At 41.9% G+C, this 16,890-nt stretch overlaps 1 protein-coding gene across 2 annotated transcripts in view; it reads left to right on the top strand.

Annotated features, from left to right (window-relative positions):
* The window catches only part of rnf123 (ring finger protein 123), a 139,606-nt gene that overhangs the window by 85,317 nt on the left and 37,399 nt on the right, over positions 1-16,890 (top strand). For both annotated transcript variants that reach the window (XM_083972021.1, XM_083972022.1), the window contains exon 37: positions 5,727-5,950. In XM_083972021.1, coding sequence (XP_083828147.1) covers positions 5,727-5,950 — 224 coding nt within the window. The remainder of the gene's footprint in view (positions 1-5,726; positions 5,951-16,890) is intronic.

Here is a 16,890-nt window from a genome sequence, read left to right as displayed (position 1 = left end):
CATCAGTGTCCCAGAGTTCAGTGAATTTCACCAGATCTTAGAAACCCATTAACTCGAGCTACGAGTTAAACACAACAGGAGAATTTATTACCACTGTTCTCAGAGGGTGGTAGGGCTGGGGATCGTTTTCATTTCAGCAGGACGATCACCTCAGTGTCAGTAAATACATTAGAACAGCCTGACAGAGACTGTGTTCAGTGGATGTAGCTCTTTGTATCTTTCTCTCTATGTGTGTGTGTGTGTGTGTGTGTGTGTGTGTGTACAGTATATGTGTGTAAATGTGCTCAGAGCTGTCTTTGGGTCTTGGTGACAATGTGTGTTTCATGCTGATCTCCTGTCACAGGGGATTAAGATCAGAGACACAGTCAAGGACACACACACACACACACACACACACACACACACACATACACATACACATACACATACACATACACACACACACACACACACACACACACACACACACACATACATACGTGCACATACAGTTTCGCTTAAAAGAGGAAACTTCAATACCTCTTTGCAGATGCACACATAACCAACAAAAAATGGGTTTTTAACATATGAACATGAAACACACTGTCCCTCTAACACACACACACACACACACACACACACACACACACACACACACACACACACACACACACACACACACACACACACACACACACACACACATGCTGCAGTCTCAGCTGATAATTTTCTGTGGCTTCACCATTAACACACACTCTTTTATGCGGTCGTCATTTCATCCATTTTTAATATTAAAACTTTCATGTGTGCAGTTTTTTTTTGGAGAAGAGGCTGATCCTCACAGCAGGTTCCTGCAGAGCCTGTTTGGTTTATTCACACTGCAACATTTTGTCCTCTTACTTTTTATGTGCTAAAATCCCGTCTCTGCTTCAGTTCTGCAAGTCTGTGTTATCCATTCATTTTTCTGGAACACAAACTCAAAGCTTTGTCAGTTTATCAAGTCAGTTTTGTTTGATGCATTGTGCAGAATAACCCAAGGTTCCTGAGTTGACGTCATATGACGAAGTTTGGTTTGGACATTGCTCTGATCTAGGTTATTGTAAGAACCTAGAAAGGATTTTCCTGGATCTTTTGGATATTGAGGCAGTGATTGTGTTGGATCAACAGAGGAGTCCAGGGAAAGTAGAGCCTCAGTTACCATGGAGCTCTGTGTACTGAGCGCTAAACAGCAGCCAGACTGTGGTTAATATTAAAGTTTGTTCACTCTGACAGGTTCATCCATCATGTGGGGAAGCATACAACACCTTTATGGATCGTCTTCTGTCTTGTCTTTGTTCGCTCGCCTGCAGATTACACAAGCGTCCGTTTCTTCATCGCTATTCATCATGTTCATTTGGGCGCTGTATGATTTGCCTTGTCAGTCTTAAAGCTCTGCCCTTTGTTGGTTCGTGAAGGGTGAACCGTGGACTTGTGTTGACTCGCTCCTTTGACAAAGACACAGTCGGTGACATTTTGAACGCTGTGACTCACTCGGCCCCTCTTTACAATTGTTTCTGCCACGCCGCCTCTCAAGATGCTCAGTTTCTCCTTCTCTTCCCTCAGCGCGGGCGAATCAGGCCGCTGATCGTTTTATTGCTGCTTTATGGAAACTGAACGGAGGGAGGGAAGGGGAAGGGGATGTGGGGGAGAGTCTCTCAGTGTGAAGTGTCATGGCTGCTGTAATGATAAGGTCAGGGGAGATTTTACAGGAAAATGTCACCATGTTTCCACGTCGGTCCCTTTGGATTCACCCTGTGAAGGACACACATGAGGCGTCAGCAGCAGGTTTTGCTGTGGCGACTGTCGCAGGGCGAGAGGGGGGGGAAGTCAGTCACTGGGAACAGACATTTCTTGTTGAAGGATAAGTTGGGGCATCTCTGTCATCATCCTCTAAACTGTGGACAGATTGCAGGGATGGAGGACGAGGACAAAGTGAAGAACGGAGGAGGGGAACGGAGAGAAGATGAAAAATGTCATTGCAGAGTGAGAGAGTAGAGAGAGTAGAGAGGGAAAGATGGAGAACTCATCACAGTGTTGAACTCAACTGAGCTGGAGCAGGTAAAAGCGCCATCAGCTCCACACTGAGTTGTCATAAAATGATATGTAGCTTCAGTGTTAGTCCAGGCCTGGGCTGATATTTGATAAATATCATGATATTTCACACCGTAAGGCATAAGCAATGTTTTTTTTAAATTTATAACAATGATTAAAAAACAAAGTTTCCAAGTCTGTCCTGCATCCGACTCAGACCTGCATTTCCCGTACCTTAGCATGTGAGGAGGTGCAATACTGATCCTGGTCAGTGACCATAATACTGTAGATTGCAATGTTTGGATTGGACTCAATCAAGGTTGCGATTTTTGAATATTACCTTCAGGCAAAAGATGCAGTTTCGTTAACCTCTCACAGGACCACAATGGAAACAAGCCTTTTGGCTTTATTGTGTTTTAATCCTTTTGAACACTTGTTTAACGTTGTTCAATAAAGTTTTCAATTCAATTCAACTCCTTAATGCACAATTTGCAATTCACACTGAAAAACAAGTCATGAAAATTTTATGAATTAAGGAAAAAAAGGAATTTTTTTGGAAAGACAGGTTTTAGCACCTGTCATATCAGGCCCCAGGGAGCCAGTTCCAATTAAGAGTCACATTTAATTTGAAGAAACTTAATCAAAACCACAGCCACCAGTGGTGGTTGTGTTTTGTCAATTTTTATAAAAAACCCCAAAACAAAACGATGATAAAAAAATTCTATTTTATGCAAAACCACAACTGAAACGTCACTAGAGAATTTAATTTGTGTTAGTCAGTGAGCAATAACTGAGCGTTTGCCAACTCAAAGCTCCCCACCAAACTGCTGCAACCTGTCTGTCTGTTTTCACATGGCTCATGTTCAGTTGCAGTTTTCCAAACGGAAGAAAACAAAAAGCAGCTTCTCTCTGCAGCTGGATTTTTTTTTTTCACATGTTGGTGAAAACACATTTTAATGATCCCTCTAAAATGATTTTCCTGGCTCTGTCACATCACGCTGACGGACTGGGTGATGGAGATGAAAAAAACAATGTTGTTCTTGTGCTGCAGAGCATCTGTAAAGTCACTCAGCTCAGACTCTGAAGTGTATAGTAGGTGTTGTGATTTCTTCTCACAGCTGATCAGGTGTGTGAGAGGTGTCGCGTAGGAGGTGCATGTGTGTGTGTACGTATAAAATCTACCCCCTTTTCTTTCTTTGGCTTCAACCTGCAGGCACAACATGACTGCTGTGCTCTTACAATCTCCTGGATGATCTTGGTGTTGGTATTTTTAGAGCCTCCACTACGATCACATCACAGGCAGCTCTCTTCACTCTTCATGCAGTTTAACTTCTGCAGACCAATGCAGTTTAACTGGTCACGACACTGAGACAGTTTTACTTCTGACTCACATACCAGCAGAGAGGTTCTTTAACATTCGCCTTTATTCAGCTCAGAAGCACCATTCATCATCTTTAATCTGCCGATAAAGCTTCCTCCACTTCTATCTGTTGCCCTGTTTCTCCTCCACACAAACTGTTTCATTTACTGATTATTTTTGTATTAGAGAATGAAAACCATACGGCACTTCCTGCACAGATACTTCACATTCCTCTTTTCTGATGGACTTTTAATTTGAAAGAAGTTGAGTTTCTCATAGTGCAGCAATTGTGAATAATTATTTTATAAAATACATGATTCTGTTGAAAACAAGAGGTGTTTTTTAGGAGACTGGTTAATACGATATGATGTCACTATATGGGAATATACTAAACATACTTAAATTAACAAGTAAACATTGAGGAAGGTTTGAGTTTCTATCAAGAATGGAATTAGCTTTTTTCTACCACTGAGGTAAATATAACTTGCTTACTCATTTATTTTGATAGTCTGCTCATTTATTTAATCTAATTTACTCATTCAAATAATTTATTAGTATATTTAATATTTATTTGGTTGTTTTAATATGATCCTGCAACATAAAAGTGGCTTTGACAGTAAATAGCCTAATAAAGAAAAGCTTATTCTCTGTGCTTTTTGTGAGTGAGAAGAGGCCAGAAATAGTAAGAAAGAGCAGAGAATGAGCCAGAAGACAAGAAACCCAGAGAGAGGAGCATGAACACACTGAGAGAGAGACAAAGGAGAGAGCAGACTGGTTGGAAAGAGAGAGAGAGAGTGAGTGGGAGTCTGGTGTTGTGGAAAGCCCCGCTATAAAAGATTGATGCAGAGAGGTTGGATGAGTGGCGCCGCAGGGGAGAGCAGAACAGAGAGAAGAGGCGGGGAGTTTCATTAGCAAGAGGAGCAGTGATTGAACACTGGATGGATCGGACGGACAAACAGAGTGATGGTTTTCACATGTGTCAGAACAAGAAGAGACAGATAGAGACAGACACACGAGAGGGAGGAAAGGTGAGGAAGAGGAGGAGGAGGAGTGAGAGCAACTCCTGCATCACAGTGTTTGTTTGGTGCGAGACGCCGTCTCAGTCAGGCCGTGACACCGAGACGTGTACGTAGAAAAAAAAAAAAAAAGAAATCTGCTGTGGAGCTACAAAGTGATGGAGATGATGAGTCTTTGGAACCTCACACCTGCTGCCTGGCAACAGCAGCGGTGATCACTGCTGCTGTGATGTTCACTGGCAGATGTAGATCACATCTGCCCCTCTCATGTTTGTTTGTTTTCTGTAGTCAAGTTTTGAATGATATTTCATTTAGATCAGGGGTGTCAAACATGCGGTCCGTGGGCCAAAACTGGCCCGGCAGAGGGTCCAATCCGGCCCTCAGGATGAATTTGCAATGTGTGAAAATTTGAAATTGCACATATTTTTTATCAATACATGTCACGTTGTTCATAACATGTTTTGTAAAAGGATAGTTCATTAACTGTAGAAATATCTTTATGATGTACTTAAACAAAGGGAAAAATTAAAGGTTCTTTTTATTTATATGTTATCATGCTATTATTTTACTGGTCCGGCCCACTTGATATCAAATTCTGCTGTTTGTAGCCCCTGAACTAAAATTAGTTTGACACCCCTGATTTAGATGGAACAACTCTACCATTTTGCTCCTGGATTCACTCAGTCATGCTCACACTTTGATCTTTATCACGTTTTTGATCACTATAATAACATAACTGAGGAAACACTAATGATACATAAACCACTCAGCTTCCCAAAAGGTCATTTTAGGGCCTCATCTCTTTAAACATGTTCATAACTCTTGACACATTTCCAGCAGTCTCAGATCCAAAGTTTTTCAGTCATCCATTGATTTGCCTGATAGTACCGTAAATCCTAATGTGAAATAGCCATATGCTGATGACTCAGATTAATTTGTTGCATCATTTTGTCCGCGTGAAGCTGTGCCTTGGTCTGCACCAGAAAACATGAACAGTGCCATAAGCAGGGTTTGTTCGTTATAAACTTAATTTACTTTGTAGCTTTGTGTACAGAAAAAAAATTGGATCAAACAACAAAACCAACAACAGCAACAACAAGCAAATATACAGACAACCACAGGAATGTTACTAATCCAGGATGTAGGAGCATCCAGAAGCCTCAGAGTGACGCTGATGAAAGTGAAATGTTCCTCCAACACATGATGATGTAAGTTAATGTAAGATGCTTCATGAGCTTCACCCTCCTGTAACAGTTTGTCCTCTTTCTCTCATCCCTCCCTCCCTACTCCTTCCTTCACAGGATATCTCGAGCTGCATCCGTCCTGCTCTCTGACCCCTGTTTCCAGCTGCACTCCATCCAGCACTTGTTAGGAGAGGGGGCCGAGACCTCCAGCTCCTCAGCAGCTGTCACCTCCACCGCCCGTCCAGTAGTCGGGTCTCTGGGGTCGTCTGTGGCCCAGCCCATCCCTTCAGCCGCTGGAAATGCAGCCTCCACAGAGCGCAAACACTTCTCCCTGCACGCATGTGAGTAAAACACAACAGTGGATGGATGTTGATACAGAGGAAGAGAAAAACTATAAGTTATTTACTTAAGTGTGAGGTATTGTATGGGCATAAACACAGATTAAAACAAACAAACAAATCCTTTTGAATTAATAATTCATTCTCTGGAATGATCTGAACTTTTCACCCCAGTGTCATTAGTGTCGTGTGGTTTGAGACTTTCTCTCTCAGTTTAGTTTTTATTTTGATTTGTTTTTCTTATTTTGGTTTATTTTGTTTTCATCTAGACTAGATTATCACCAGATTGTTTCATTTTAAATCAGCTCCTGTTTGCAGTGTTACCATACAGATTCAGCTATAACTAGATTTGGGTTTTAATGAAGAAAATCTAAAAGTGGATGAATCTGAATGAAGCTCTGCAGCCTCCATTTTCTCATATTTCTGGAAGTTTATTACAATTTATTGGACATAATGGGATCCTCAGGAAATGGAAGTCACACTGAATTATTTTCTTTTACACGGGCTATTGTGTTGATCATAGATGGTTTTAGGGCTTTGATAAAGACCTAAATGTGGTCCAGATAAACTGTATAGAATACATTTTTCAGAAACTCCTTTTGGGATTAGACTTGGAAGCAGTGAAACCTCATTGTGCTGCTGCAGAGTCTCACATCAGAGCAGTGACAGAACTTATAAAGCTGCTCAGGATCTGGTCTCGGAGGGAATCAGCTGCAAGTTTGGCTGAGTCTGAGTCTGTGCTTTGGAAACAGGCCCGTTACATTCCTAATGAGATTTAGACTTCACTTTAATTTTGTTTTGGGCCAGAGTGACAGGAATGGAAGAAATTGAAGAAATGGACCTCAGAGTCGACACACATACACAGTGGACGATGAACTTTGCCTCATCGGGCTCAGTGAGGAAGCATGCGCATACACTGACATATGTTACAGATGATCCTCATGTTTTGTGTTGTTTCTTTGTTGTTTTTGTCAGAATTTGAAGGACTTAAGTGCATTTTTGCCTCAGGCTGACAAACATTGTGGAGTCATTTCTTGTTTTCCTCTGTTTAAGATGGTTTTCATTAAGGGGACATTGGGAAATAAAGTAGAATAGCAGGAAATCAGCAGATCACTGACACAAGTCAGTTACTAGAGCTCTGCCCAGACGTTTAACCAGCGCTTTTGTTTCAGATCAGTGATTTTTAAACTGACAGCAACATATCGTATATCCATTACAATACGTACATCAGACCCGTGCACTATAAAACATCCAGATTTATTACCCAGACTAATGATGTTACACACCGCCGCATGTGTGCTTGAATCAAATAACGTCATTAGAAGCAATTTACATGTAGGTTCACATCTGTTGGAAACCAGCGCTCAATAGAGTAGAAGGATGAATACTCTTGAAATGAAACTAGAACATAGATAGCAAATATAAATTGAGTCTCAGCTGTTGGTGGGAAAAATTAGTTTTCATTTACCAGAAGAGCCTGAGTCCAGCCCCTCGACTCTGGAGAACAATGGATGTCAAGGGCGTTACTGATGAGTGATGACTCTGGCTTTGTGATGAGTTCAGTGGTCGCACTGATAATCCAGATTTTATTACTTGCAGGGAAACAGTGTGACAAAACATTTTCAGTGAGATATTTAGACTTCACACCAAAACTATTATACTACTATAAATTATTTCAGCAAATGATTGCCATATGTAAATTGGTTAGGAGTTAACGTTCTACTGTATGAGTATTTCTGAGCTCATTCAGGTTCATCTGATTGACTGTTGATTATTATTATAAACCTAAGGAGTGTGGAGCCAAATCCTCTCAGCTACACCTACACACATGCTAGAGTGGTTCCCTCCCAGTCAGAGCTGCCAAACTACTTTTTCACCACAAATTCTAACAAAAAAACAATGAGTAATTCATTAGATTTAAAAATAACTCTCCCCCTCACACTTACCTCTAACCCCCCCTAGCACACACACAAGTCACTGCTCAGGCATCACACATGATAACTAGAGGAAACTTGAAGGCTCCATGACTGGAGTCTGAACCTGACAGACAGACAGAGGGAAACAGAAACATGCTGGGAGATGGAGGCACATGCACAACAGAGATATCTATCAGCTGAGCTGTGCATTATGTAGAAATATGCCGGTGTGTGTGTGTGTGTGTGTGTGTATGAAGAGATGACACATTGATTCAGCAGTGTCACATAACTGGATTTTCCCTCTGAACACAGTGTTACTATTTAATCATCTGAATAAATAGCCAAAAGCACACAACAGTGATGCTGTTTGTCAGTGTGTGTTGGTCCTTCGAGTGTGTGTGTGTTTTCCAATGAGCAGTGTCTGTCACTGCTGCTGTGGATACATGCAGCCACAGCAAAAGGCTAAGAGCCCTGGAGTTGCGCCGGCGCCACGGGGGATGGCCTGGCCACCACGGCATCCTCCTCCGTTACCATGGCAACACACGCCGTTTCCATGACCACCTTGCATGGAGGATGTGTGTCTCATCTGTGGAGGTCACACTGGACTGATTTTTGACGCTTTTGTCAGTTTTCTCAGAAACAGATTTTTTTAAACATGTGATTTAAGTGGCTTATGAAACACTTTGATGGAGCTGCAGGTTCCGTCCACACAGTTAATTAATAACTTCACATCATGATCACCTTGGATTTAATCAAACCTAAAAAATTGGATGTGTACCACTGCAGCTTCCTCACATCAAAACACTGAGAACAGCAGAACTGAGGCTGACGCTTTAAAGGGACAACAAGGAGTTTTGGAAAGCGAAGTGTTTTCACACTACATTTCCCATGAGCCTCCACGCACACGGTGAAATTCTTGGACCGGCGGAAGACAGAACATTTGCCAAGAAGGTTTTCATTTATCAAGAATGAGTGTCGGAGGTTCGAAGACGATCAGATACCGTCGTAGTTTCGACCATAAACAGCGATTCGGCGGCGTTATTCCCATGACCCACCGGGCAGCGTCCGGGATACCGAAAGTAGGAAATGCTGTGCGAGTCAACTACTAAATAATAATAATAAAATAACGATAAAGACAAAACGATATATTTATCGAAAATGGACCCATTAACAAGTGTGGGTAGCGGAGATTCATCCACATTAATATGAGACTTTTTCATAACCAAATACAAACTCCTCGTTGTCCCTTTGAAGTTAAATCAAAAGGAATGAAGAATTCACTTCGACTTTATTTTTTGATATTTCCCGCACACGGAGGATATAATGAATTCATTCGTACGGAGGTTTTCTCCAAGGCCTCATTGTCTGTGAGACCTTTGTGGTAGTGAAGGTGTTTTCAGCCGGGGAGCAGGTTCTGCCAGGTGGAGTCTCTGGTGCGAATGAATCTTCATTGTCATTCAATGTCAGCATTAGACTGACCTGGTCAGATAGCAGCTCTCAGAGGTGTGTGTGTGTGTGTGTGTGTGTGTGCTGCATTTGAACATCCTCCAGGTTAATTATCAGCACTGGATTTCTGCCAGCGAGCGATGTTCAGCTCTGATGTGATTAAGAGGAGACACAGGTTCAGATGCTTGATACTGTTCCCTGCACACGCTCAGCAAACTCAATCTACAAGCTTTTCCCTCAAGTGTGTGTGTGTGTGTTTATCTGTCTGTGTCTTGAGGACTGGCCCTTAACTCTGCAGCTGATACTTTGTAGAATCATAGTGTCTCCGAGGGGGGAGAGGTTATTTTGGTGATTGGATAGTGCTCTGGTGTCGGTGCTTTCTGTCACTGTGACATGCTCTGCCGAGGGTTTTTATCAGTTGACATCTTCACTGCTGTTCGTCCTCGGCCTTTCCTCCGCCTTGCGTTTGTCATTTAATGTCTTTGTCCTTTTGCTTTGTTGCCCCAAGACCAGATAGTGGTTTTCTTTGGCCTTTCAACCCGCACTCTTAAAACTCTTACTTTTTTATGCCTCTGCTAGAATAACAACTTGTGCAACTCCAACCTCTTCTCTTCTGAACATCACAGAGGGAGGTGGATGGGGAATGAAATCTTCACTGTGGCTCCACTGTAATTTAACCCATCATTTGGACACATAAGCTCTGCTCTGAAATGACAGCGCAGTAACATCTGAGCACTCAGACTTGATAAACACATATCTTTAGATTCAGTGTGATTCCCACTCACTGCAGAAATCATTATCTGCGATGTCCAGAGGGTTTGAGTTAAACCTCAACTTAAAACACAGAGTTTGCAGATTTTTCTTCAGTGTCAGGAATTCCGTGAGAAGTCTGTGCCTCATGATCCACAGCAAACTCGAGACAATAACAACTGATTTGACTCGTTCAAATGGGATTAAATGGGACAATTTGTGTGAACAAATACAGGCTGAAAGAACAGGAGCACTTACGTACATGTAGCTACACTATGTGTTATTGGGTCTTGCTCTCTCTCACCTAACAGGCCTATATGAGGGTGTTTCCGGATTTCCAGCAGAAACTTCATTTTCACACAAAAGTTTCAAAAAAAGCTGAAGAAGTAAAAAAAAAACTCAGACTCCGACATCCACTTTAAAATGTAAAGACACTGCTCCAGAGGGGATTTAAAAAGTGACTGGATGAGCAGCCAGTTCACAGACAAACAGGATGTCACCACGGCTGTAATTATCCAGACTGGTGCATTAACCTCCGGTCTGAAGCTTTATTCTTATTTTCATAGACTCAGCACTTATGATGTTTCCCTCCAGCTGCTGCTGAGCACAATGAATCCAGCTGCTGTCAGAGCAACATCAGTGTCAGGTGTAAGCATGGTGCGACTCACATGTTTGTGACACGTGTCTGTTATTGTCTCAGTGAAGAAAACCTGCGTATGATCTGTGACATAATGTCAGAATAATGATGCGTGGTGGGAAGAAATCCTGCTTATGTTCTAGGGTTTGTTGGTGTGTGTGGTGTGTGGAAGCACTCAGATCCCCCAGCCCTGCATGTATTATGGATGAGACTCTTGCAAAGTAGCAGAAGCACAGCGTTTTTCTTTTTTTCTTTTTTAGAAAGCAAAGAGAAAGAGAAGCAAAGGTATGGGGAAGGTGAATGAGACTGCCACACACCCACTCTGTCTCATTAACATCCAGCTGTATGCAGATGGTTTATTTACCTAGAGAAAAACTACAAATCGGGAAAGGGAGAATGAAGTAGAACAACATAGGTTGTTCTGGTTCATCTTTTTGTCTGAGCTGCTGCTGTTGTAGAGTGACTGATGGCAGAAAATTTGAAATCCATATCAGAATATAAATAGATAATCATTTGTACTGCAACAGCGTGAGACTGTTCCAACACAATGTCAACAGCAAATTGTTACTTTTAAGCTCGACAAAGGTTGCACAGAGCTGTTGTGTTGTTGCTGGGCTCTTATGTTGCAGAGCGTTGTGTTATTGTCAGTATGCTAGCTGCTTGGCTCAGTGACACAGCTAGCATACCATTTATCTGCTGCTTGGTGCCGCTGCCGTCTCCGCGTGACATCGTGGCTGTGTAACCCGTGACAACCACAGAAGCTGCAGAGACGGTAACGATACAGCAGCTGACTTCACTGATGTCACAGTTATGTGAATTACAGCTTTCAGCTTTTCGGCTTTTCACCAGTAGAGAACAAACAGAGTCTGATTACGTGGTCTGGACCAATAAATTATGTTTATGATATTTGTTATGAAGAAATGAATCGTGTCATATAACAAACTTCCTCTTATTCCAAGCTACAATTTCACTGTCTGTGTCTGTGGTGTACAGGTGAGAGCGAAAATATGTGGAGATTTCTTAATAAGTTTAATTGCAGAATTTCTAAATGATCATTTTGGTCTGGATACATTTTACTGCAGCCTCATTAAAACTACATCCAAAGACACCGACAGTACAGTAATTGATGGTGAGTTGAAGAGTTTTACAGGAGAGACTGTTTGTCATGCTACAGTACCTCTTGGTGGACAGGACACTTGACTGCACTGTGTACATCTGCTGTACGTGGTGGAGTCACTTAAACTCATTAGGGTGATAACTTGTTTTTTTTTTTTTTTTAACCTTAACCTGGTTCAACTGCAAGGAAACTGATAGCAGAACTTTTTTGATCTCATCTCAGAATGATTCGTAATTGTTTTTATAAAAAAAAAACATTTATGCATGTAAAATATTTTAGCTGTGTCTTTGGATATATAATATTTGCAGTGATGACACCCTCCTTTGTTACTGGTGCAGTAGTTTCAATTTCAAAGTCAAAACAGATTCACTTGTATTTTATATAAATTATGTGTATTTGCAATTAAAGATAGAAAAAAAGCAAACAGCTTGAACTGGCTGGTAGCAGTGTCGATCTTCACACTGACCCAGAGGACTCCCTGTGTAGGAGTTGGTGTCAATGTGTGAATGTCTGTAGCGTGGGAAACAGACCTCTATATACAGTAAATCCACACATGCAACCTCCAACAATAAAACTGTTAATATAAGCACACAAACCATATGGTGGACAAAAAACATTGATACTGTCAGAACAAGCCTGTTTGTTTGCAGGGTGTGTGTGTGTCTGTGTGTGTGTTTGTTGATGGGTAGGTAGGGGGTTGGTAAGTGTGTATGTTTCTGTGTGTATGCTAACAACAGTCCCATATAAGTCGATTTCACCCTCACAGCTCCTGTGTGTCTGCTGCAAGGTCAGTTACCACTAGAAAACACAATGACAACCCCGAGCATCAACACACACACATGCCTGTTTTCAACATTTATAATTCATCAAACACATGTACACAACATGCCACAGGCATGAAAACAAAAGAAATAAGCATACGTTAAATCTCTTGTGGCACAGTAACTGCTAACATCAGCAGGTATAATATTTACCATGTTCATAAACATAAAGCAGCGCGGAGGCTGATTGGAACATCATATCTGGTCATAAAACAAAGAACTGGACACATTAAACTGTTGACCTGATGATGGCATCAGAGGAAAATTTGGAGGATCAGGGGGTTATTACAGTTCATCCTGAGGGGGATTGTGAATGTCTGAACACATTTTGACCACATTTTATCACAATCGGTTGTTGAGACGTCTCAGTCAGGACCAACACACACGTTGCCAGTGTAGCTAAAAGCAAGACAAGGTCAAAACTTAGTGCATGGCTGGACGGTGTGGGAAATGTGATATCGAAGACCATGTAAATAGGCTACTGTTATAAGTACTAATTACCAAGATCTATTGCTATGTGCTTTTCTGAAAAACTTTGATAAACCTAGTGACAAATAGTTGAAGCTGGCAACTGACTTTATTACCTCATGTCTCACTCTGAACACTGCCAGCACTGCCACATAGTCAGAGAGTCTTGACTGCTATTTCCAGTGAAGCAGCTCATAATACTGAACAACACCACATGACACCTACAGTATACTTAAACACACTCAGTCACAGATTGCGAGGAAACAGTTTCAGCAGCAACTTTTCCTACAGGAGGCATAAATATATCAGACTGCTGCCAGAAAATCATTTGAGACATGTGTGAGATGACTGTGCAAAGACCTCGAGGCTCCTGACTGAGGGAGCAGAAACTAAAACCTAAGAGGCCTGTAGTGGGTCACGGGACAGGATTTTATTTAACACAGTAAAGTAAAGTAAGGAAGTAGAGATTCAGAGCAGCTACAGTTCACACTGTAACACACACCATCGCAGAGCAGCAGTTTGCAGCAAAATGTTTCTCCCAGTGGTGTGCTCAGCGCCGGCAGACAGGTAACAACCTTACACACAACAAAGCCTTTGTTTTATTGGACCAGAACTCACTCAGCCACATATTAATGCCCCTCTGCCAGTCTGCAATAAAAATTATTTCACGTTTTCATTTTCACTCTGAATAAGTGGATTTACTGCAGGCGATCACGCTCCACAGCTCGAAGCGGAGAAAGGCTTTCACTTCGGTTCGATGAGTCGTATCAGAGCATCAATAAACAGTCGACATTTTTCTGCAGAATACAATCAAGTTATGGAGTGAATATGAAGATCAATGAGAGGGGGCAGCAAATAAACAAAATCCATTTTCTATTTGGTAAGTTTGATAGTTTGCAGCAGGTGCAATCTCCATGTCTACTGGTGCCATGACACTTGGAGTAAACATGGATATGTGATTATTTTTATCATTTCTTTCTACTGAGGAGTAAATAACAACTGATATTTAAATACAAGTACACAGGACCTGTTTTTTGTAAAAATGAATATTTTGCAGCATATATCTGTAAAGTGGATACTTTACTGTCAATTATGTGATGTCATGCCAGAGGCTCAAAGCCAAATTTAAAAAATATATAAATAGATATATTTTTGTTGTTCAATTCAATTATACCGCATCCTGACATACAGCGAGCATGTGAAACGGTGACAAAATCTCACGCGCAGTTGTCCTGATATACAGCGTTCTATTGGTTCAGAATCCAAACCAATCAAATTATCGAGAGACGTAAACAAACTTCTGGCGCTATTTTTAGATTCCTGACATTTTCCTGGTTGCAGTTTTTCACATCTTGCAGTATTTTTTTTTTATTTTCTCTCATATTCGCCTCTCTCTGCTAACTAGCTTGTCAACAGGAAGCAGCGTGTACTGTACTTTTCAACCAATAATAAGTGTTTAGGGGCGGGACGCCGCGAAATGTCGTCCAGATAGAGACAGAGCGAGCAAGTTTTTCAGGATTGGGCCACATTGCTGGACAGAGCGATGTCAGGACAGGCTGATTACATATTCTAATCACTTTTTATCACTCGCGTCACTGTATGTCAGGATGGAGAGATAAGAAATGTTCTGTAGTTAAATAGCTCACAACCTGTGATCAGGGGTCTATAATCAACAGGGTTTAGATCCACTGTCAAAGAGCAGTTTGTGGGTTCATTGATTAAAATTAATGATTTTTTATCAGCTGATTTATTATTTCACTCCTAGCTGCCTCCTGCCAACACTTTTCTGAGCTAAGCCAAGCACATCCTACAGCCTTTTACTGTAGAGGTCTATGTTGACACGAGTGAATGCAGCAAAGTGTGTCTGTGTGTGTGTGTGTGTGTCAGTTTCACTGATATGTGGGAGCGTCAAGCTAATTCAATCATTTCCTCCTTGAATTCAATCATAGTTTTCTTTACCTTGGCGTTCTTGTTTTTATTGGTGGTGGTTTTCTGCTTTGATACAGTTTATGTTTGAATCACGTGACAGAAAATCTTGAATTTTCCTCGACCCGCTGTAGTTGTATTTGTTACAAAGGGAATACAACTGCACAGGGCTGCTTCATCGGTTTATACTGCACAGCTGTTGTTGCTGTCCTCTGTACTCAGCCTCTGTTAGCAGCCTCTGTTAGTGTTAGTGCTTTTACAGACGAAACTCAATATTTTTCATTCTTTTTGATCAACCCAGCAGAGTAGAGCCACCACTTTAGAGTCTAGTTTAGAGTCAGACTGAAACAGCATCAACATCCAGTGAATGGGTTGTGACGTGATGCGGTTGAGGAAATGTAATAACACCGACTTTCTATCCAGCACCTGCTTCAAGTAAAGCTGAATGAACTGCACTTGTACGGTACACTATAAGCACTTTACAATACAATCCACATACATACTGTTTTTTCCCCACACATACAGGTATAGCACTCTTCTCCAATATATACACTCACACCTACAGTATGACTCACTGGGAGCAATTTGGGCTGCAGCATCTTGCCCAGGGACACTTGGCAGATAGGAGCCAGCAATCAAACCGCTCAAACCTTTGACTCGCTCTAGTTTTAATTAGTCCAAACAAGTTCATGACCAGATACCTGTAGTGCCAAGGTGGAGAGAGACCATCTAACCAACTAACTGCTAACTACCTCTGAACCCCCTGTCACCTTTGATTATTGAATGACCTTTATTGGTTGTGTGGGACAGCATCAGTCTTTCAGACAGTGCCCTTAAATAACAAGCTCTCTCTAATGACCTTAGTAGTAGTAGTAGTAGTAGTAGTAGTAGTAGTAGTTAAGATAGGAGAAAATTAGGAAGTCATGTGAAAGCAGACATGATAAGAAGATGTTAGGGTGGATGGACGGTCAACTGTTCATTTCTGCTCAAGTTCTTAAAACCTTGACTTCAGTGAAGCTCCTCCAACTTTAAACCAAACCCCGACCTCTCCTTAAATTGGGCAGCAGCCTCACCACTACACTGTCATATCACGAAACAGTTAGTTGTTCATCTTTCAACAGTGACAAGAGTTTATCTCTGGTATTTATCCTGTTGCCAGTCGAGGCGCGAATTCTGGAGACGGTCCTATTGATCGAATGAGAAGTCTGGGACGGCCGTCGACATGTTGGATGGTGGACACACGCTCAACGTTGATCGATGCTGGCATCATATCATGACGAGACACTCTTTGACTTTAATTTTCCCTCTAAACTCTACTTCCCCTTTTGTAATAAATTCTTCTCTTGATCCTCTTGTGACATTTTCCCTGAAGCTCTCAGGCTGTAATTACTGCTGAGTGGAGATGAGCAGTGACGGGTACAAACAAATGATGGGGGTGAACAGGGCAGAGGTTAAAAACCAGTGAGGACATATTCACCATTACTCTCTGCGCGTGTCCTCATCAGTCATGTCGCTCAGCTGTTCTCTCGCTAAGTGCTGAAAAAGCTGCTTAGTCTGAAACAGGTTCTGTGGAGAAACTCTCCTCCCTCCCTCCTGCTGCTTCCTTTAACTCCCTCTTCTCAGCTCCATTTATTCATCTCTCCTCTCTCTCTCTCTCTACATTCACCCTCTCACTTGATGGCTTTCGATTTGTCTTTCCATTTACCCCCCCTACCATATAACCCTCCCCTTGCCCCCACTCCCTCCTCCCTCCCTCCCTCTCCCTCTCCTCTCCTCTCCTCTCCTCTCCAGCAATCAGACGGATCCTCTTTCATCAGAGGAGTGGTAGCACCCCAGTCTGGGCTGTGATATTGGTTCGTTGG

The sequence above is a fragment of the Trachurus trachurus genome (genome assembly GCF_905171665.1).
Source record: "Trachurus trachurus genome assembly, chromosome: 5".
NCBI lineage: Eukaryota > Metazoa > Chordata > Actinopteri > Carangiformes > Carangidae > Trachurus > Trachurus trachurus.
The sequence above is the reverse complement of the archived record's forward strand: the minus strand, read 5'-3'. Positions and strand labels throughout refer to the sequence as shown.